The 24,071-nt window shown below is 43.8% G+C and overlaps 1 protein-coding gene across 1 annotated transcript; it reads left to right on the forward strand.

Annotated features, from left to right (window-relative positions):
* Positions 1-5: 5 nt before the first annotated feature.
* unm_sa40862 (un-named sa40862) lies at positions 6-22,223 on the forward strand. Its single transcript, XM_088990635.1, has 6 exons — positions 6-1,176; positions 15,121-15,462; positions 15,545-15,679; positions 16,818-16,957; positions 17,038-17,077; positions 18,184-22,223. Exons 1-6 carry the CDS (start codon positions 1,108-1,110, stop codon positions 19,327-19,329), a joined length of 1,872 nt encoding a protein of 623 aa, XP_088846761.1. The 5' UTR covers positions 6-1,107; the 3' UTR covers positions 19,330-22,223.
* Positions 22,224-24,071: the final 1,848 nt, after the last annotated feature.

The following is a 24,071-nucleotide window of genomic DNA, read 5'->3' on the forward strand; positions in this document are numbered from 1 at the left end:
TTGGAGAGTCTTTTTCAAATAAAAACAGTGTTCAACTTTGTGTGTGTGTGTCTGTTTTGTAACTTAAATTGTCATCGATTGGATGATCTTTGAATAAAAATTTCTTCTGGTCTTCATTTGAATAAACGGGGGCTTCCTATGATGCAATGTTATTTGAGCAAAATGCCAATGTTTGTCGTATTTGATCTAAACTACAGAGACAAAAAAATAAAATAAATATATAATAAACAAATAAAATTCCTGTTTGGGAGCCTTTGACTGAGTGAGTTGCTTGTTCTGTAGCCACAAAGGGACATAAGTCTTCTGTTGCCGGTCCCAAGCCCGGATAAATACAGAGGGTTGTGTCAGGTAGGGCATCCGATGTAAAAGCTTGGCCAAAACAAACATTGCTGTGGCGACCCCTTGATGGGAAAAGCCGAAAGGAAAAGAAGATTGCAGCCTGGATTCACTCTCTGCTCACTCAGCAGACCACCAACACCCGAGTCGTTTCAGCACAATTCCGCACTCCGTTTGGTCCATCTTTTCAAGCCTCTGCGGCAAATCTCATCCAACGCATCCCAGTCATCTCAATTTGAAGCTTATTTATAATGAAACAGAAGAAGCCATGCTAAAAATGCGGGGATGGAAACTAAGGCACCCTCGAACGACGCAATCGTCTTCCGCGAGCTCCTTGCGCGCGCACGGCCGGGGAGGGGGGTGTCGCCCGCCTTCGTGTGTGGAATGGCGATGACGTCAGATAAGCCCACAAGGTGCAAAAAGCACAAGCGGCTCTCGGACGTCTCGGCGTATGCGTTTTTGCGGCGCTATTTGTCATCTTTGCGCCACCGTCTCGGCAGACGCGGGACGCCGAGTGACTTTGTCTTTTTTCTTCCTTCACTCCACGCCTAATGGCCGAGGATCCCTGAGGAGGACTCGACGATGCCCGTTCGCCACAGGCACCGCCATCGTGAAACCGGACACCGTCTTGCGGCGGATGGGGCGACCAAAGTGACCGAGCCCGCTGCTCCACCCGGGAGGCGGCGAAGCCTGCCTTCGGAAGCGGCCGCGGCCGTCGCCTGTGGCCGCTTGTAGAGGGTGGGTGGAGGGCGAGGAGCGGCAGGAGGGAAGATGCGGACGGAGGAGGAGAGGGCCGCCTCACAAGAGCCCATTTTGGAGGAAGGCTCCGGACGGGAGCAGGTAAGGACGCCGGCGAGTTGCGCACTCACCTTTCGGCGGACGACGTGTCATTGAGAAGCGAAGCGTCGCGGCGAAGACTCAATGACAACCGCGCGCAGTCGACGACGATGCGGTGGTCTTTGATGCCCCTGCCCGATCAACCAACACCGGACTACTTGCTAAACACGAGTCAATCGCAGCGACGACCGATCGCTGACACATTTGGCCTTCGAGACTTGCCGCAGCCGAAAAGTTAAGATTCGGCGCTGAACCTAATTGGAACAAAATTCTGTTGCAGGCGATTTGTTGTTTTGGTTTTTCATCAGGGCAAAATGCACTCTTTCATTTCGTACTCTATGAAAATCTTTTTTTACCGCAACACATTATTTGAGTCGTCGTTTGTTTGACTATTTTGTCGAATGTGCGATGAATTAGATGAAAACATTTTTACTTCCGTCTCTTTCGTCACAAAAAAAGACCACATTTCAAATTAAAAAAAAACCCCAAAACAAATTAAAATCCAGTGACTGTTTTGGTCCACCACATGGAAGCCAGAAGCCCAAAATAATAATAATCATAAAAAAATTATCCATACAAAGATAATAATTTTGCTTTTGTGTTGGACTATGGAAATAAGTGAACACAGTATTTTCTATTGACAAACTGACAAGCTCTAGACAACTTAAAATGAATAATGATTTCAAAACGATTAATTCATCCACTGCCGGACATGTGCAAAAATGTATCCACTTAAATGCCGTTTTTTTTGTTGTTGTCATTGTCACTCGAATACCAGGACCGACAGAATATTGAGTTTTAGGACTACATAAACATTCAATGCAGCGTAAGCAACCTTACACTCTCTTCTATCATCAGAAAAAAAGAGTTAATTCCTAAATGACATGGATCTGGAGTTATATGAGCTTAAAATGAGAGTGGCTGTCCAAAATACAATGCAATACATACATATTGATATATATAGCGCTTTAACGAGAACTCAAGCTGGAACAAAGCGCATGGGAAAAAAGAGGAAATGCTGCCCCCTTGTTGAAGAGAAAAACATTACCAGAGGTATGACCAGCGCTTTATCAGCACCCTTGCAAGAAAAACTAAAACCCGAATTAATTCGGGAATGGCGCGCTACATCATATTTTCAATTCCTGATTAAATTTGTGAATGGCAGTGAATGAGTTAATTGACTATCAAAATTAATGACACTAGTCAATGGCGAGTTTTAAATTTTAATCACACATACTTTCATTTGTCAAAACTTGCACGATACAGATTTTAGTTATACTTTCTTGTTTTTTTATGTGTACTGTATTCATCTGTTTCATAACCAGTAATTCTTGAATATGACATATACTTATTTTTCATGTTGATATTATTGTTATGGAACCTTGGCTGGCACGTGTGGCTGCTGCTGCTCACCTGTGACTTATTCTTGAGAGTTTTGAAAGACGCTTAGAAATGAAATGTATTATTATTGGTTCTGGTGGAGAAAAAAATGAGGGCAGGTTGGGAATTAAGCGCAAAAATATTCATGTCAAAGATTTGTTATTGATTCATTTCACAATCCATTCGTTGTCGGTTTATCTTTGCACTTTTTTGCATCTTTGCAAATGGGATGTAAAGCACAAAAAATACCCTTCATACTGCATCCGAGTCTGCTCTTCTGCTGTGCTCGCTTTGGCCACCTGGGGGCAGTAGATTTTGCCGCATGGTCATGCTGACACAAATGAGGAAGACGAGCCAACTCAGTGGGGGGGAAATGTGCTTCATTTTCTGATTGCGAATGATTAAAAGAGAATCAACTAAAAGATGCAATTTGCATATTTTTGAGGAAACCACAAGAAAATTCTGCCGCTTCTCACATTTTAATCATATTGTTGGAAATAAGCCAATCCAAAGGACCTTTTTTTTTGTCTCAGCGTATCCACCGAACTCCAACTGCTGTGATAATCGTTGTTTTTATGGCGAATCAAGAGAATATTCCGGTGGATATCGGCAGTGTGAATATTAGTGCTGGTGTCAGTGATATACGTTACGTTTACTTTTCCTGATCTCAACGGTTTGATGATTTTTAAATACACAATACATAAGTCTCTTTGTTTGATGTTGAGTTTGACGGCAAATTTCAACCGGGTGTGGCAGTAAACACAGCTCTGTTTTGGTTTGTTATTTTTTTTGTTCTGTTCACTGCTGCTTGATTGCAAATCACTTTTTTTGCTGACAATCGGTTGTTTAAATGCTGCCTTTGACTCGGTTGCACCACTCCCCCCGCTCGCCATCTTGCAAGGGCAGACGAAATACACGAGGATAGAGTGGGCCTCGATTACCTTCGCTTCCTGTTTGGGCCGACGCGGCGCAGTACGACGGTCTCATCCTCCTGCCTCGCCACTCAAGCACTTATCTCATTTACCTTTCGTCAATAGTCAGCCGGCAAAGTGCAGTGGAGCCGTTCATTCATTTTATTACAATTGGCGTCTTCACTATGAGCATTTTGGTGCTCCAAAGAAAAAAGAATGAATAAAAGCATGATGTTTGTCAATGATTTCTGCAAGAGTTAACAGTTTCCAGATCGTCACTTTATTGGTTGCTGATGGGTTAAAAGTGATTGTTCGTTCCTGGTTCATGACTCTTCAGAGTGTTCGAAGTGGGATGGTGAAATCAGCAGGAAGCACAGAATAAGTTATTTTAATCTTGTAGACAGCAGGGACATTGTGAGGTCGGTTGAGGAGAGACAGGGAGGAAGAGAGCGATAGACGCGCTGTGAGAGCATTCATATAAGATGTGGAGATAGGATAGGATGTAAGATAGGATATGACGTAATAGGATGTGACCTCATGTAAAGGCAGGCAGGATATGACATATCAGGAAGTCCAAGAAAAACAAACGATGCAAAAAGATGTTTAAAGATGTTCGTATAGCGAATTACCCCCTACATATCCCCCCTGACGAACATATCTAACATCGGCGGAGGTGAATAGAAAGAAGAATAGAAAATCACAAAATAGAACAATCACAATGGAAACAATCTCTAATTAAAGTCATGTCATTCGCTACAACAGTCAAATCTTCACGGCATCCTGGATGGTGATCACCAGGACGACGAGGGGGAACGAAATTGTTTGTAGCATTTATCGCAAGCAGGGCCCAGGGTGTGATACGGATGAGCGGGTGACTGGGAAAAGGGTGTGATCCAGTGACGTGCTCCGGGAATCTCCTTGACGAAGGATGTCCTCGCGAATCCAGATGATGCTTGTGGCTGCTAAGACAGCGAGCAGCTCCACGAACGCTCCATCCCACGTTGGTGTGGCCCACGTCCTTCTCTTCAGACCGCAGCTACGTCCTGTGGAGAACAAAAGAAGACTTGCGCCAGATCACATGTCGACAGGATGTTTTCAGTCTACACAACACACATTTTCTGGGCGTGTCTTTCCCTATCCAAGTCTGTCTCATCGTTAAGGCTCTGCAATGCATTCTCTCACAGAAATGGCAGTAAATCAATGTTAGATGTTAGTTGGTTAGTAAATGTTAGTGGTCTGCATTCCTGGAGGGCACAAACATTTTTGGGGAACGACGTTGCAGCCAACTGCAATCATTACCAAAAGTGAAAATTTTGGTAATGGGGATTTGAGCTATTTATCGTCACTCCCCCTTGTTGAGACATGAAAAGTCTCAATTTGCCAACTGGGAACGTGTTTGCGTGGAAAACACGACCCGTTTCACAGATGTATCAATTTGCAAAGAACCATTTGTCAATCACTGCTCTTGAATTTGGAGGCAAAATGTTCGCATGTCCCTCAACCCCTGCATGGGCACCAATTCATGTGGCATTTGGCACGAAAATTTTGTACGTTGAGCACAGCTTTTCATGCTGCTACTCCTCTGCTGGCACCCAAGCAAATCATCTCTGCAAATTTTGTGTAGTGTACACATTTGCATGTCGCCACATTCTTTGGGTGGAGGACAGCCTTCTACAATTCTTGAGCACGTGTTTGGCATGGTCAGCAAACATTATGCCAATCTGTATGAATGGTCATCATACTCGCCTTTTGTCATTCATTCGAAGGGCACCGTTGACCGTCAGTCTCGCTTCTGCACAGGAGATCCATCCGCGCCAACACAAACCAGTTTCATCTCCGGACACCCTGGTATGGATGCCCAGGAGTTCTTCCCTTTTGAAAGAAGTTGGTTAGCGTGGAAACCCTATACAATATAATATCTGATTCCGCCTGAATCTCTGACTGACACCGGTGCCCACTCAACTTATCTGCCAATTTTACACTTACCGACCTGAACGGCGAGAAATTCCTCTAATGTGCACTGCATTCAATTAATAATAATAATTAGTAATTAAATCAATCACAACAGGTTACCCTGCCTTTTTAGCCGCAACTATAAACTACTTTTGAACTGACAAATGTCATCACCGTATGCAAAAGGCAGCCAGAAGATAATTTAGCATTTGCGGCTGTCTTAATAAACACTGGATCTCCGCCATTGCATCTCCAACGTTGAATATTTTTCGTTTGATCAAGCACAATTGTCACAATTCGTCGTTGGCTCCTGTGTTGTCGAAAAATTCCAAATGACAAAATCAAATTTGGCGGAACTTAGAACTATTTAACTCTGAGGCGGTTGGATGAGAAATTTTCCTACAGCATTTTAAATGCGTCTCATCTTGTCTTCCTAAAACGTCTAAAGTCGTCCTGCAAATTGAAAAAATTCTCAACCACCATGCTGGCTCTGTTTGTGAATTGTTGCGGCTCACATCATCTGCATAAAAAGCATAATGAAAATAGTTAGGCATCATATTTTGCAAATCAGCCTTGTACGCTTCAAATCAATGTCTCCGCTGGGGAAACTAATAAAGGGAAATCCAATCAAATCCAATTTGTTATCGTCATCAAATTCAATATGTATATCGCATGTATGAATCATCTGTCCTTTGACTTCAGGGGAATGACAATTGTCAGGTCAAAACAAGCGTAATGATCATTTCACGATCATTATTTTAATACATCTATAAACTTTTCTTTTACGAAAGTCCCACGATATCAACTGGTTGTTCGCATGAACTGTCAGAGGTGCTATCAGTGCAGACGCCCACCATGGTTCCAGTCATTCAGCCCAACACACACACAAAGCACAGCCATCACACTCTCTTTGTCATTGGCAAGTCACACACACAAAGTACAGCCATAACACTCTGTCATTGGCAAGTCACACACACACACACACACACACACACACACACACACACACACACACACACACACACACACACACACACACACACACACACACACACACACACACACACACACACACACACACACACACACATAGAAACACACAAAGACAGACGGCTCCCCCAAAATGGCCCTCCTCTACCCACCCCCCTGTCCACGAACTGTCTTCCCCCCAGAAAAGAACTCCAGAAACCTCGGAACACCACATGACATACAATGATGATGAATGCACTAATGTTGATGAATGCATTAATGTTACAGAAAATCCACGATCTACTGCAGCTGCAATTAAACAAAAAAACAACACATAATCGTCCAGTTCAAGAAATGAATCTCCCCCTGGCCCTCGCGCGTTACCCCTGGTCTTATGAACCTTTGTCTGCCAGGCGCACGGACGGTATCTGACTCATAATCTGTACTGGCCTTACGAGTCTTGCGCAGTATGTTTACGCCCACAGGGCTTGGCTAGAACTGATCCACTATACCACGTTCACCTGCCAACAAGCCCACCGATCGCAGATAAACCGTAATCAGAATTTCTTGGCCCCAAAAAAATCTTATGGAATCCATTTATTCAACATAGCTGGTACCACTGACCCGTTAAAGCAATCCTGAGCGACGAGCATCAAGAAGAGAGGTGGCCCCACTCGAAGGAAAGAGGCTTCGCCCCCCCGCCCTCTCAACGCCGATCCGCTAGGCCCCAGAGTTTTTTCGGCACCAATAATGATGGGTTAAAAGTGATTGTTCGTTCCTGGTTCCTGGCTCTTCAGGGTGTTCGAAGCGGGATGGTGAAATTAGCAGGAAGCCAGGTGATGAACAGAATAAGTTATTTTAATCTTGTAGACAGCAGGGACATTGTGAGGTCGATTGAGGAGAGACAGAGAGGAAGAGAAGGATAGACGCGCTGTGAGAGCATTTATATAAGAGCTGATGTGGATGTGATGTAAGATAGGATGTGACCTCATGTAAAGGCAGGCAGGATATGACATATCAGGAAGTCCAAGAAAAACAAACAATGCAAAAAGATGTTTAAAGATGTTCGTATAGCGAATTACCCCCTACATATCCCCCCTGACGAACATATCTAACATCGGCGGAGGTGAATAGAAAGATATATAGCGAATTACCCCAACAGTTGCCCCCACAAGCTGAGATTTGCTAATTATAGCCTCTCTGGTCACACCTCAGCAGTGGAAGCGGTGTGAAGATGGGGCCAGAAGAAGGCCTCAGTGCATTTTATGCTGCCTGGACATGTTGATGATGAATTGTATTTAAATTTGCTGAATGCTTTGGAAATCTGACATGATCAAGAGCTCATTTGAAATCGGATTGGTTAAAAAAATGTCCAGTTGCTAATATAATTGCAGTTAAATGGGCCAACCGATTCTGCAAGGTAAGGGCAGATTAGATCGACATGGAAACACATCAAAGCTGAAATCTGATTGGGCGAATAAATTAGGTCTACATTCTTGAACTGGAAAACGGAAACGGGGAGGCCAGACTCGGAATGGAATATGAATTTCCTACACACATTTGGGAATTTAGGTTGTAAATGTAGGTCAGGCTTTTTGTTTCCTGTCATCGGCGTTCTTCGCTTTTCAGACTAATTCCACCATCATTCTTCGCATCTTCCCGTTGTGACACTCCCACTCCAATCCATTTAGAGATAGATTCCTAAGGAGGGGGGCCGGTTTGCAGCAACTTGGGGAGTCGGAGGAGGATGAAGGAAGTAAAAAAAAAATTGGGCGAAGGAAAATGATTACATAAGTAAAGGTAGGAGGAGATGTTCATCCAAGGGGATTTGACAGAAAAAAAGCGCACTCGTAGAGGCCAGCTCGGGGGTGTCTTTGAAAGAGCTGCGTTGTGCTTGTCCGCCAGACACGGACGAGCACAATGTACGAGCAGTCTGTCCACTCCAAAAGATTCCAGAAGCATCCTTTGCGACTAAATTATTCACATGCATCTCAATGCCCAACTCTGATGTGCCTGCTGCCAATTTGATCGAGAGGCTGGACAGTCCGTGTGTGTGTGTGTGTGTGTGTGTGTGTGTGTGTGTGTGTGTGTGTGTGTGTGTGTGTGTGTGTGTGTGTGTGTGTGTGTGTGTGTGTGTGTGTGTGTGTGTGTGTGTGTGTGTGTGTGTGTGTGTGTGTGTGTGTGTGTGTGTGTGCGTGCGCGCACTCGTTTATATGTGGTTATGGGGACAAAAACCTGTTTACACAGTCACGTCCTGGGGACCATTTGACGTATGGGGACAAAAAACCTGGTCCCCATAAAGAAAACATATAAAAAACGATTCAGGAGCTGCCCTGCATGTGCCTGTGAAGTTTTATTATTAATAATAATAATAATAATAATAATAATAATAATAATAAATTTCATTAATAAGCATCCAATTTTCAGCCACGTTACCTTTTAGCTGCAGAACTGTGGGTGGACGTAAAGCTTCCATTTTTGTCGTTTTCTCGCGGGGGTTGTGCTCAATGTCTTTTCTTCGTGGAATCTTCCGTTCCAAGTCCTCTTGTCTTCCAGACCAATTCTGACACCATCTATTGCTTTGTGTAAGCGGGTTCGGTAAATGCTAGAACTTCTGGATAGAGTGGAGGTTCTTGATTAGGACAGCTGTGTTGGTTGGAGGGAGAAGGCAATTAACAAGTGTGGCTCTAATCAGACTGATTGGCAGCAGCGCGCATGCTCCTTTCATCTATAGCCAGGCATCACTAGTAGAACATGCAAATACGATTTGCTCATATCATTACATAATGCCTAGATTCTCGGGGTGAAAGGATAGAAAACAAGATATTCTAAGACTTAGAATATCTTGTTTTCTATCCTTTCACACCGCCCCCCCTTCATATTGCTGGTGTGGACTGTAAATTTCCCCATTGTGGGACGAATAAAGGTTTTCTGATTCTGATACGTGATATTCTGTTTAATCTGTTTAATTCTGTTAATTAAAAAAATAATTTCTTACAGACAGTGTATTTTAGGCGTTCAATTACCTGACATGTTTCACCGTACATTTGCGCCTTCGTCAGAGTGTCACGGATGTTGGTGCGACACGCCTTTTTCAGCTGGTGTGACGATGAGGGCGCGACCCCCCTGTCAGATCTGACAGGCGAGTCATGCCCCCCGCTGTCCCGCCATCCCCGCAGGTCTGTCAGAAAAGAATCTCTTTTAAATCAGATGTCAAGTAGACAGGATGAACTTAATGCAACTGTGTGGAAGAAGGTTCTCTCGTCAGAAACCAAAATGGAACTTTTTGGCCACAATGCAAAACGATATGTTTGGCATTAAATCAACATAGCTCATCACCCTGAACACACAATCCCCGACTGTCAAACATGGTGGAGGCAGCATCATGGTTTGGGCCTGCTTTTCTTCAGCGGGTACAGGGAAGGTTGTTACAATTGACAGGAACATTCTGGAAGGAAACCTGTCAGCAGAAGACCTGAGACAGGAACAGAGATTTATATTCCAACAGCACAATGATCCAAAATATAAAGCCAAATCTACCATAGAATGGTTCAAAAATAAGCATATCCAGGTGATAGAATGGTCCAGACCCAAATCCCATTATTTTTTGTATTGATAATAAGAATAATGATAATACATTGAGGCGGCCCGGTAGTCGAGTGGTTAGCACACTGGCTTCACAGTGCAGAGGTCGCCGGTTCGCGTCCCGGTCCGGCCTCCCTGTGTGGAGTTTGCATGTTCTCCCCTGACCCGCGTGGGTTTTCTCTGGGTCCTCCGGTTTCCTCCCACACTCCAAAAACATGCATGGCAGGCACATTGACCACTCCAAATTGTCCCTCGGTGTGAGTGTGAGAGTGACTGTTGTACATCTTTGTGTGCCCTGCGATTGGCTGGCAACCAATTCAGGGTGTCCCCCGCCTCGTGCCCGAAGACAGCTGAGATAGGCTCCAGCAACCCCCGCGACCCTAATGAGGAATAAGCGGTACGGAAGATGAGATGATAATACATTGTACAGTAAAGTCTCGTTATATCGATATCGGATATATCGATAGTCCCGGTTATATCGATACTATTTCTATGCACGCATGGAGAAAATTACATGCAAACAGGGTCGGATATATCGATAGTCCCGGTTATATCAATATTTTTTCGGACTCCCTCGAATATCGATATAACGAGACTTTACTGTATTTTAAGCCCCGATGATGATTGTTATGAAGATTATGGTGACTATTATTGGACCAAAACAGTCCATTTGTTCATTTTCGTTTTGATAATAATAAGAATGACAATAGATTGTATTTTAAGCATTGTCATCAAATGGTGAGTATACTTTTGCTTTTTTGATTGTTGCTGTTCCACTGACCATTTTATGTTTGGGAGCCTTTTACTTAGCGAGGTCCTTGTTCTGTAGCCACAAGGGGACATAAGTCTTTTTGTGCAGGGCCCAAGCCCGGATAAATACAGTGGGTTGAGTCAGGAAAGGCATCCGACGTAAAAGCTTGGCCAAAACAAACATGCCAATCAAACCTCTGAAGATGGAGGACACTGATTCGCTGTGGCGACCCCCGGAAGGGAAAACCCGAAAGGAAAAGAAGAAGATTGATTGAAGAGCAAGCCAGAGATGTCTCGCGTTCTCTGAAGCAGGCATATTCTAGTCACACAACATTTAAAGAACAAAAATTATTACATTAAATTATTTCAATGACATTAATTGACTTTGATTTGACTGTTAAGTTCAGGCGCTTGCTATTTTTGATTAGTAATAGTTTGTGTGAGGTCCCCATGAATCAGGTTTACCTTATTGGGATTGTGTGTGAATTATTTCAATGTATTTAAATATAGTCCCATTTACGCACGGAAAAGCGATTTTTCTCAAGTCCCCATATGACACGGTCCAAACATGACTTCATAAATTCTTATTTTTAAAGGTGTGTATAAGCTGACAAAGCCATTGTGTGCATCCCTGATTTTTTTATAGCTGTTAGTCATTTGGAAAGGGTGGTCCCCAGAAGTGATGATCCGTGGTCCCCAGAAAGCATAAAAACGCGTATTTGTGTGTGTATGTGTGTGTGTGTGTGTGCGTGTGTGTGTGTGTGTGTGTGTGTGTGTGTGTGTGTGTGTGTGTGTGTGTGTGTGTGTGTTTTAATGTGTGTTGTAATATTAGGTCCTCACAGTGCAAGTGAGGCCGTGTGCACTTAGCCAAACATTAACTGTGCATGAGTGTGTGTGTGTGTGTGTGTGCGTGCGTGTGTGTGTGTGTGTCTGTGTGGTGTGTGTGTGTGCGTGTGTGCGTTTGTGTGCGTGTGTGTGTGCGTGTGTGTGTGTGTGTGTGTGTAAATGTGTGTTGTAATATTATGTCCTCACAGTGCAAGTGAGGCCGTGTGCACTTAGCCAAACATTAACTGTGCACGAGTGTGTGTGTGTGTGTGTGTGTGTGTGTGTGTGTGTGTGTGTGTGTGTGTGTGTGTGTGTGTGTGTGCGCATGCGTGCGTGTGTGTGCATGTGTGTGTGTGTGTGTGTGTGTGTGTGTGTGTGTGTGTGTGTGTATTATTTGTAGCACTAATGCTGTGATGCATTCGGGGCGGTAAATGCATCTGTTTCGGTCACAACCGCAAGTTTACACACTATGAAATGTAACACTCTTTACCAAGCAAGAAGGTTCTCGTAGCGGGAATAAATATTATATGATGTGTGAAAATGCCCTCATGTTGGTGGTGGTGAATGGATGAATTTTCTTTTTGGGTGGGACTTTTCGGACAATAGTATAAAAATCTTAATGGTAGTCGAGGTGTTGCTTATTAAATGGTGTTTGTTGAATTTGGCTAGCTTTGCCCTTACCAAGCAGAGGATAGGAAAATGTGGACTTCAACCCCCCCAAAAAAATTTTTTTTTCCAAAATGAAAATGTACAGAAGAGGATTAGGGCCAACGAAGAAAAAAATACAGTGGGCAAGATTCTCAGTTTTGTCTCATAATACTGATTTTAATCACAGAATTCTAACTATCTGTCAGAGACGTTTGGTCGGACACTGAACAAAGGCTCCAACACAGGAAGATTGTATGTATGTACTTATTTGTTTATTCAGTGTTTATTTGTTAATTTATTTGTATTTGTTTCTTTATTTGTTTGGTTATTTATGGCAGTGTTTATTTGTTCATTTATTTAAGCATGTGTTTATTTATTAGTTTATTTATTTATGTATCCATCAACTCTTTGTGTTTTCACATTATTTATTATTATTATTTTTTTCTTTTTTACGTTATGTTACTTCCGGGTCAACGCTGGCGCGTGTGGCTGTAAAGTGTCCTTGAGAGTTTTTAAAGGCGCTTATAAATGAAATATTATTATTATTTATTATTATTATTATTATTATTATTATTATTATTATTATTATTATTATTATTAGTAATAGTAGTAGTAGTAGTAGTAGTAGTAGTAGTATTATTTCACTGCCGGCAGGGAACGTAGCCATTCATGACCCACGCCCAATTTCTGCAGCCCTCTGCCAAGCTATTTATTGAGAGTACAGTGAGACCTCAACTTGCGAACTTAATTGGTTCCCAGACAGAGTGTTTAAGGCGAAAAGTGTGTATCCCAAAAAAGAAATTCCCATAGGAAACCATTAAAATGGGAATAATCCGTTTCCGGGTTTCCATAAAATATACTTTTCAACTAAATAAGCCTTAAAAACTACACACAACATACCTTATTCTATGTATAATAAATGTGCTATTGTATTGTAATGAAAGAAATACACTGCACTGTATCATAAAGTCACTTTATTTACATTTGTGATGTCATTGATGGCTTGATGGAATGGCTTTGGAGGTCGAAGGTCAAAGGGAATTGCTGTTTGAGAGGCACATTACATGAGGACTGTAATTAAAGAAATAAACTGTGCTGTAAAATAAAGTTTTATTTCCCTTTTTGATGGTCGTTGATGGCTTATGGAAGGAGAGTCACCTTCCATAAGGACTGTTGGTAACATAACCTCTGGTGCTGTTCGGTCGTGTGCTTCCGCCGAAGATCACTCTGCCAGCCGTGGTGGGTGTGTATTATGAAAATAGTGCTTATTATAAGGTTTATTTTCAGAAATTTGAAGTTTGTAAGATAAGGTGTTTGTAAGTTGAGGTCTCACTGTATATGCAAATTTAAGTGATACATTCGAGTACAACATAGTCTTCTTGATTTGAATACCAAGCCCCTGGACGTCCCAAGCACCAACAACTATTTTTATGGGTACTATTTTAATGGGTTGTCCTTTTCATGAACTGATAGATTTGTAACCTGGCTAATGACCTCTTCCTGTGAAGGAGTTTACCAAGTCGTAAATTAGTCATATGAAGGAGTTAACAAGTCCTAAATTAGTCCCAGGCCAGATCTCCTACATGAAGATGACAGGTTAACAGTCTGTGTCTGTTCACCTCAGATTGATCCCAGATTTTCTGTGCCTTCATTGTTTAATTTGACTTCAGCCAACGAAGCATACAACAGCATGAAACTTTTTAAATATGACAACTTCTATTCTGTCTATCCTCTATCACTATCCTCAGAATTATGATTTTAAACTCAGAATTCTGACTTTAAACAATTCTGACTTTAATCTCAGGATTCTGAGATTAAAATCAGAATGTAATATTCCACATTTATCTCAGAATTCTGAGATTAAAGTCACAATTCTGAAAATAGTTAGAATTACTCAAAATTGTGACTTTAACCTCAGAATTCTGAGATTAAAGTCACAATTCTGAGATATAAGTAGAAATCTCGCCAACTGTATTTTTTTCTATGTTGGCCCTAACCCTTTTCCGTAAAAAAAGCTATGCAAATGAATAATGTGTGTTTTTTTACCCTAAGGCACAAATATATTTGTCATTTTTCACATTACATGTATTTGAATCTAAATCAGAATCAGAAAGGCTTTCATAGTCCCGCAGTGGGGACATTTGCAATGTACAGCAGCAAGGAGTGGGGGGGGGGGGGGGGGGGGGGGGGGGGGGGGGGGGGGGGGCAAAAAAAAAACTAATAATAATAATAATAATAATAATAATAATAATAATAATACATTTCATTTGTAAGCACCTTTCAAAACTCTCAAGGTCACTTTACAGTCAGAGGATATGTTTTTCTGCAGGCGAGCAGCGACAGCCACACGCGCCAGCGTTCACTCAACCCGGAAGTAACTCAAATAGATAGAAAGCTAGCTGGCTAGCCAATAGATAGCTAATAGCTAGCCAGCTACATACCTATATAGTGAGCTAGCTAGATAACCAGCCAGGGAGCTAGACAGCAAATAGCTAGCTCGCAAGATAGCCAGCTAGATAGCTGGATAGCTAGATACATAAATCAAGAAATAGTCACACTAAATGCTGATGTCATACCATTATTGCATGCACAAACAATGACATAAGACTGAACTGTACAACTGCACAAAAATGTTTCATAAAAATAACTGTACATAGTGCGAAGTATAAAATTACAGTTGTGTTGCCTGTTTACACATGTTGTTCCACGCCAAAAAAGATAATCAGAACCGCCACGCCAAAACTGCTCATTAGCCCACAGATGGCCTTTTGCGTTGTATGCGAGCATTCTCCAAAGCAGACTTTGTTTTAAACCCTCCATGTTTAGCTTGATGTTTACTTTGACTGGTAAACTTGGTCAGAGGGGTGTCTAACGTGGCGAGAAATGTGTCATCCCATTGGGCAATTACATTTCTCCGCCTCTTCAGCAACGTCCGATCCAGCAGTCCGTGGCGTCGTCCCTCTGCCGGGAGTCCCACTGGAAGTGCCTCCTTCTGACCCTCCTGATGTACGGCTGCTTCGCCACACTCATCTGGTGCGCCCTGTGCCGGGTGCCGGTGCTCAGCTCGTCGCCGGTGCGTGTGGCCGCCGCCGCCGGCAACTCCACCTCTGCGGCCTACTACAACGACGTGCGACGCCTGGAGAGTCCGTGCTCCAGCGGCTACCTCTACATCCCGCTGGCCTTCCTGTCGATGCTCTACGTGGTCTACCTGGTGGAGTGCTGGCACTGCTTCTCCAAGACGGCCGTGTTGGCTCACGCCGAATTCCAGGTTCGTGGAAGGGTCATTTGAAAACCACAGGAGTCCATGAAAAGCAAATCTGACCAGGTGACTTTGTTTTGTCCACGTCCAGGATGTGTACGAGCGTGTGCAGCGACTCCAGCAGGCCACCCCCTGCATTTGGTGGAAAGCCATCAGCTACCATTACGTCAGACGGACCAGGCAGGTGACAAGATACCGTAATGGAGATGCGTACACCACCACACAGGTGAGTGGAAACGGCTCCATCTGGTGGTAAGCGAAAGAAGTGCCGAATTCAATTGGATTGGATTAGATTTGGAGAGGATTTACCTTTATTAGTCTCACAGTGGAGAAATTTACATTTCTCAGCAGCAAAGTTATGAAAGTTCAAACGGTTGTATTTAACTTAGCCATAAATGCTTCAAATGTTTTCTTTATCGTAATAAAAACTCCAACTCGTCCAAAATTCCTCCGCCGGGATCATCACGAAAAACCCCTTCTTTCACCACATCACTCCTGTCCTCCAGCAGCTCCACTGGCTCCCTGTTAAACTTCGTATTGAATTCAAGATACTTCTGTTTACATTTAAAGCCATCCATAAGCTTCCCCCCCTATCTGTCTGACCTACTTCAAATCTCCGTTCCTTCTCGGGCCCTCAGATCCTCATCCACCCTCCACCTCGGTATGCCCACTGCCCGTCTCACCACGATGGGGTGCAGAGCTTTCAGCCGCTCTAATCCCAAACTCTGGAACTCACTTCCACCCATCATCTGTAATATTTGACTCCCTTCCTACTTTCAAATCCCACCTCAAAACCCACCTGTTTAAACTTGCTTTCATGGTCTAGTTTAATCTGCTACTGTATTATTTATCGTTTTATTCATGATTTATTGTTTTATGTATTGTTGTTTTTATTGTGTTTAAGTGTCCTTGTATGTTCAGAAAGGTGCTTGTAAATTAAATGTATTATTATTATTATTATTATTATTATTATTATTATTATTATTATTATTATTCGATTCCAAATACAGTTTTGGCTTTTTCTAGGTCTTGGGTGTCAAACAAATGTTTTTGTCGCAGGCCACATTGGAGTGACGGTTTCCTTTCGAGGGCCGTTATGAATTTGGGGAAGCCATTAGAATGTTTAATCCCCTCCGCGTATTACATACAGAGCACACAACAAATTGACGAATAACTAGTTTTCAAATCTGAAGTCACGAATAAAGACTGCTATTGTGGTTTACATACAACAATTTGAAATTTTGGTTCAGACTTTCGCAAGGATCTTGGAACTTGACATGCTTAATTTGTTTTTGTGGGCCGAAAAAAATGATGCGCGGGCTCGATCCGGCCCCCAGGCCTTGACTTTGTCACCTGTGTTCTAGGTCTACCACGAGCGAGTCAACACTCACGCCTCCAGCTCTGAGTTTGACTATGCCCGCTATGGCGTCAAAGATGTGTCCAAGGAACTGCTGGACCTGCAATTGCACTCAGCGGTTCGCCTCCGCTTCACCAAATGCTTCAGGTGAGGGCGATTTGTTCACTTTCTTTTCATTGGTTGCAGTTTCTTGTGAAGGGGGGGTGACTATTTTTTCCTATTCTCAGCTTTTCCAGCGCACGTGCTGAGGCGGCCTATCTCACCCAGGTAAGTGAGAGACAAAGTCGGATGTTGGGGGTGATTGAGTCACGTGACTGATTTGATTGACGAGATGTGAGCCACTTTAGATGACCTGAGTCAGACTTACATTAGAAATTTTACATTTTGGAACAGGAATGGCTCAAATTCATGCGAGATTAACCTTATGCAGCATATGCACAGCAGTAAATTTGCTTATATCTAATCTGTCTGTTTATATATATATCTGGTGAGCTAGGTTGCTCGTGAGCTCTGCTTACTAGTGAGCTAGTTTTCTAGTAAGCTAGTTTGGGTGTCTGTCTGTATCTCTAGCTAGCTAGTTAGTTAGCTAGCTAGGTAGCTAGGTACCTTAACTGGGTAGGTAGCTAGGTACCTTAGGTAGCTAGGTACCTAAGATAGCTAGGTAGCTATGTACCTAAGCTAGCGAGGTAGCTATGTACCTAAGCTAGCTAGGTACATAAACTAGCTAGGTAGCTCTGTACCTAAGCTAGCTAGGTAGCTAGGTACCTAAACTAGCTAGGTAGCTATGTACCTAAGCTAGCTCGGTAGCTAGGTACCTAAGATAGCTAGGTAGCTATGTACCTAAGCTAGCTAGGTGGCTAGGTACATTAGCTATCTAGGTAGCTAGGTACCTAAGCTAGCTAGGTAGCTATGTACCTAAGCTAGCTAGGTAGCTATGAACCTAAGCTAGCTAGGTAGCTCTGTACCTAAGCTAGCTAGGTAGCTACGTACTTAAACTAGCTAGGTAGCTCGGTACATAAGCTAGCTGGGTAGCTATGTACCTAAGCTAGCGAGGTAGCTGTGTACCTAAGCTAGCTAAGTAACGAGGTACATTAGCTATCTAGGTAGCTAGGTACCTAAGATAGCTAGGTAGCTATGTCTCTAAGCTAGCTAGGTAGCTATGTACCTTAGCTGGGTACCTAAGCTAGGTGTAATTTTTTTTTAACGTTATGTTGTGCATGCAAGTCTTTGTTTTTCTTTGTTAACTTTCCCCCAACCCCCCACCCCCTTCGTTTTTGCTGCTGATTGTAAATTTCTTCATCGTGGCACAAATGTTTTCTTATCTTCTCTGTCACGTCACAATTTATGAACTCGGTTCCTCTTCTTTCCACCAGCGAGCACGATTCTTCGGCGAGAATGAGGGGCTGGATGACTACATGGAGGCCAGGGAGGGGATGCACCTCAAGAATGTGGATTTCCGAGAACACATCCTGGCATTCCCCGACCCCGCCCGCCAGCCGTGGTTCTCCAGGTACAGGGTGTTCTGGCTGGCCTCGGCTTTCCTGCTTTCGTGGCCGCTGCGCGTGGTGTCCGAGTACCACACGGCTTACGTGCACTACCATGTGGAGAAGCTGTTCGGAGAGGACGAGGATCTCGGCGGAGGGGGCGGTTGTGGCGGCGGCGGACCGGGAGGTGGCGAGAGAGGCGAAGGGGAGACTGAGAACGGGGGGATGGGTCTTAATGGGTCCAGCTACAGGGCCATCTCACGGGTCAACACGGTGGACATGACAGAACTGGAGTGGCACATCCGGTGCAACCAACAGATGGTTCCCAGCTACTCAGAGGCCATCCTGATGGACGTGGACGCGAGCGGGGGGACCAACACCGCCGCTTTCACCCCAGTGTCGGGACCGCCCGGCGCCGGCCCCAACCCGGACGGGAACCGGCTTCCCTCGGCCCTGCCGCTGGCGTTCAACTCAACGTACCTCCTCCAGAGCTGCCCTCGATGTCGACGGACCACGTCCAGCTCCAGCCTGCCCTCCAGGCTGAGAGCCCCCATGGGAACTACGGCCCTGCTCAACGCCACCGTGGCGGGCTTGAGGGCTGCCGGCCACGGCGGGGGGAGGATCGGAGGCCGGCTGGTGCTCAGTCGAAGCGGATTCTCCTTGGGAAGGCTCGGGGGAGGCCGGCGAAACAGCCTGCTGCATTCGCGAAGTGTGGGCGGGGGCCTGGCGGGGAGTCGAGAGGACGGAGTGGCGAGTGCTGGCGGGGGTGGCGGCGGCTTCCTGGGCTTGGGATCCAGGCAAGACGATGAGGAGACCCGAGGCGTCCTGGAGGCGGAAGACGATGACGAAGACGAGCAGGAGGTGGATATGGAGGACTCCAGGGGGGAAGATGGCGGGAGGGAGGGGGACGAAGAGGCTGAGCAAGGCGGAGGCGCGCCTGAGAGGGAGCGCCCGCCTTCTTACCAGGATGCCTTCTTCTTTCCCGTACTTATCATACACGGTGAGGAAAGCTGCCACGCTGAGGACCACCGATGAAACCTGCGCAGCACTTTAGGATGACCCGGGTTGTGTTTGGAATCACTCACTATTTCCTACTTACTTAGCATCTGCGACCGCAAATGGAAATTTGCTATTTGTTGAGCCCTCCCTCTCATTTGATCATTACCCATAAATGCCACAAGATGACGGAAAATCACCTTTTTTTCTGTAAGACAAGGTGATGGCCTAAATCTCCCACCAAGCACGTTTAAAAATCCTTGCTTGTTTTACTAAACCACGAAATTTTGAGCAGACTGATTATCCCCCCACCCCCAAAAAAATGGGTTCATGATTCCGAACCAGTCGTTTGGGTTAGAGATTGAATTTGTACTGAAGGGCTGAAACTGGTCATCCTTTTTGGGCCTTGTGTTCTGAAGTTCCTCAAAACAATGTGCTGGGTATAAATACCCCAGGCTTGGCTCGTTCAAAAATAACCCAAATTGAGTTTAAAAAATGTTATGCAACTTTTTGGATTACTTAACCAAAAAATAATAATAATTAAATTAGTAACATCTAAATTTTCAGAGTTATTCAGGATAAAATAACCCGATTTTGGGGGGTGTTTGGTCGAGCACCAAGAGTGATTCTTTTTATGGGGGGGTTGGACGTGGGGTTCTGGGTTTTTTATTTTACCTGACGATTAGGAGTCAAATGCACAACCCACAAAGGGTGCTTGTTCCCTTTTTGACCCCAAGTGGGTTTATTTTCAGCCAAACTGTGGGTTGCTATTTCACCGACTTTGGGTTACTTTCAACTGTGTCGCACCGAAGCAATAGTTTTATACCTAACATCATTTCGCCTGAGCACAAAATCAAATTCTCAGCAAATAATGGCAGAAAGGTTCACGCCCCACCCCCCAAAAAAAGCAGTTTGAATGCACCGAATGATTCCAAACACAGCTGAAAAGAGAAATCCAGGGCTTACTTTTAGATCAATCTATGCAAGAGCAAGAGTAGGATGGGACCCACAATGTTCATCCACAATACTGACCTCCGTGGTTATGCCACCTGAAGTCCAGTTCTTCCACACCAACCTCATCCAGGCATACTTTTATGTACTGATGAACACAAAAATATCTTCTGGAGGGAAAAACGATTCTACAACTTCCTCGACGGCTGAAGGCATGCACATCACTTGCTACGCTATTGTGATGAGCACCTTGAGCGACCCCCACCCTTTGCTCCACATGTATGTAAAGCACACACACATATGAAACAATGACTAAGTAAAGTCAATGAAAACAAAGCTGCACAAAGGACTCAGATCAGCCACAATGAGATGAAATCTGACATTGATAAAACCGAGGATTTTTTTTTTTTACAGCTGCCCACCATCCCAAAAGGAAAACACAAACTATTTTTCTGATTATTTGATTGTAACGATGGGAAGTACTTATACCCTACAATATTCTATCTATAATCATATGCCGTAACCACTGAAACGCAACCATGAACCATGCTTTGACATTTCGATGCGAACCACAGCTCCAAAAAATGGACCGAGTCATCGAGTGCACTTTTTCTATTTAACCGGCATCGTTTTGGTCACAGGAGGCCTTCATCGGTGTTCCACACGGTCGCACACACTCTCCGAAGCATGGAAATGTTCTCCTATGTTGCCTTCATGTCTGCTTTTGCTTCAACTTGCGGGACACATCCGATTCCATTTTTGATACCCAAATATTGGAATGTGGTTGTGCACTGGGAAGGATGTCAGGTTCAATGACAAAGAACTTGATGAGGAAGGCAGCTAAAGAAATGAAAAGGAAGGTGTGGTCGCTAGAGGGAGGCAAAGATGTTTAAAAGCACTTTCAGGGGGGAAGTGAGGCCACCGTGACTCAGACAGGGTAAATAACACCTCAAAATCTGAGCAATTTTTGATCTCCATTTTAAAATCCATTCACGGCGATGCACGTTGTCTTCCGAGCAATACTACTGTATTGAAATGCTAATTATTTGCCATTAATTTGGCCCAAAACCTGAAAATAAAACCCAAATATTTCTGCGGTTTAAAAAAAAAATATGGCGTTATAACTACATGACAAATAGTATGTACATGTAAAATAGAATGTCGTTACATCGTTTTGACACTTTTTTTTGCTTTCGTTGGAAATTTTGCCGCATTTTATGGCCTGCTGGGGGCAGTATAATACAAATATTGATATCCACGGAGATGGTCACGACTCCTCAATAAACGGTAACAGTATTTGGCCGCGACCCGGCGCCATTTTTTTACTCGTTTATACCGTTTGTAAAGTCTTTGTTGGCATTAAGCCCATTGACTATCAGAAGGGAAATTATTTTAAGATTAAACAGCAAACAGCTTGCCGATCTTTTTAAGTTGAAAGTGCTACATGTGAAGTGAGTTTTCATTTCTCAAATGGCTTTCGATTGTTCTCGGTCTTCACATCAGTGTTTTGTCTTTTGACATACTCGTAGGACAATTACATGTTACTAATGAGGCAACTGCACGCTACTAGTAGAACTACAGTTCTGATATAATAATTTAAAAAAATCTACTAGCACTTCAGGGATAGTACTAGTGGCCACAGACATCAACTCGTGACCAGTTTTGCACACGGTGACGTCTGATCCACAAAACAAACAAGAAGCACTGTGACGTCACTGACACGGAAGCTGGTTTGACGGCAAAAGCAATGTGACTCGGCTGCTGTTAAATCTGCTTTCAGCGGTGTTTTTTTTTATATATATAATTCTGAACGAGTCCGCCACCATATGACCATTGCAAGACAAAACGTGTTTGGGGGTGATTGAACAATATCAAATCAACTGCAGCAATATACGCTAATTGGGTGGCCGGGTGATCATGTGATCGTCCGACGCACACATGATGCTTTTGGCGAATTATGACAACAAACGTCCACGATTCAAATAAAGTCTGCTTCATAAAAAGTTATTGGCTGTTGTTACTATTTATTATTTTATGTTTATTGTTTATAAACTGCGCTTATTTACCTACCGAGTGGATTGTGGTTAGAAACTCAGGCTGCATGATTTCCCGTTCTCTGATTGGCTGTTCCGTAACAAATGGTATGATGTTTGTATACTGGATATGTATTCTGTATATATACCGTGATACCTTACCAACACTTTAGTTTCCGAACTTTTTACCTTACGAGAATCTAATCTTGTCATACGAACTACTTTTCGGCAAACGAACCAAACCACACGGGGCGCCACAGTGGCTGGAGGACTAGTTTCCCACAACCCATTTCAGTGTAGACGTGGTTTGTTATCCAGTGGAGTACTTTTGCTATTATTGGGCCCAAAAAAGACCCCACCACAGGCTAGTGTTAACCCTAAGAAGACAAAGAAAATTACGATTGAGCAAAAGAAGGAGATCGAGGTGGCTTCCGGACGGGTTTTCGTCACCCTGTGGTTTGTTATCGAGTGGAGTACTTTTGCTATTATGGGACTGAAAAAGACCCCACCATAGGCTACTTGTAATGTCGGAGGAACGAGAGGAGACGACTTGCCTGTCAAAGGTCTTTATTTACAACTGCGTCATTATCGACTTGGTGCCGTCAACAACCCCGCTTTATGACACTGCCGCAACGTCATGTGGCAGTGTGGCATATGCTACATTTACCCCCTTGCCTGAAGGAACTAGAAATACGCTACACTACTGTTAAGCCGAAAAGGACAAAAGAAAATTACGGACGAGCAGAAGAAGCAGATCATCAAAAAACACAAACAAAGTGTTGGCTGTCGGACTAGTTTTTGCCCCACCTCCCTTTCATTGAGTGCAGTCGGGGTTTGTTATCGAGTGGATTACTTTTGCTATTATGGGACTGAAAAACACCCCACCACAGGCTAGTGTTAAGCCGAAGAGGACACAAAAGAAAATTACGGTCGAGCAGAAGAAGGAGATCATCGAAAAACACGAACGGGGTGTGCGTTTGTGTGACTTTGCCGTCCCAGTACCATTACGCTAAGTCGACCATTGCTACCATCCATTGACTCCATTGACAACTACTATCACAAAGGCCAATAAAATGACTTTATTATACCGTAGTTTATTTCTGAGGACAATTTTCTCAAACCTTGATGTTATGATTGTGGACTAAGTCTGCATTGAAAAGGCCCCTGGAACTAATGAAGGCACGAGTGTCACTCCACATCATCCCGGGATGCTATTTGAAGCTCGATAGTCTCGTCTCCTGCACGTTTTGGGGACAAGGACGGTGGAAAACATGTGTAATGACTTATTCCGACTGGCTTGGCGCTCGCCGAGCTCAGATTGGTTGCAGATGGCGGTTGAAGCGGTAGTTCCTTGGTGCGTGTTTATTTTTTTCCCCACTTTGCGAGTGCCACTGGACTCCCCAAGTTTCAGTCCTAAAAGGTACAAATAGAACTTGTGCATGCACCCAAAGTAGTGGCGGCTCAGAGGGTCGGATACTGTTTAGCGGGTTGTTTGCATTTCACAAGCTGAAAGTAGGGTAATTACTCCTTTTTCAATTATTTATAAGCTTTAATAACGGCAGTCACTTTTGGAAGTTTAATCGCTGTGAAATATTCATGGCTTTGAAATTGAATGGTTCCCGGCTGCTGGCTCCTATTGCAACCCCCCGCCTCCACTCTAGCTCTCCTTGTGTTTGAATGTATTTTCTGATTTGGAGAAAATGCGAGCCTGTGTGATACATATTCACGCTGACAAACTCTGTCATATGCAACGATATGTGTGTACGATTCAGTATTACCAAAAAGTCAATGTTATCA

The sequence above is a fragment of the Hippocampus bargibanti genome, linkage group LG02, assembly GCF_051943395.1.
Source record: "Hippocampus bargibanti isolate YZ-2025 linkage group LG02, ASM5194339v1, whole genome shotgun sequence".
NCBI lineage: Eukaryota > Metazoa > Chordata > Actinopteri > Syngnathiformes > Syngnathidae > Hippocampus > Hippocampus bargibanti.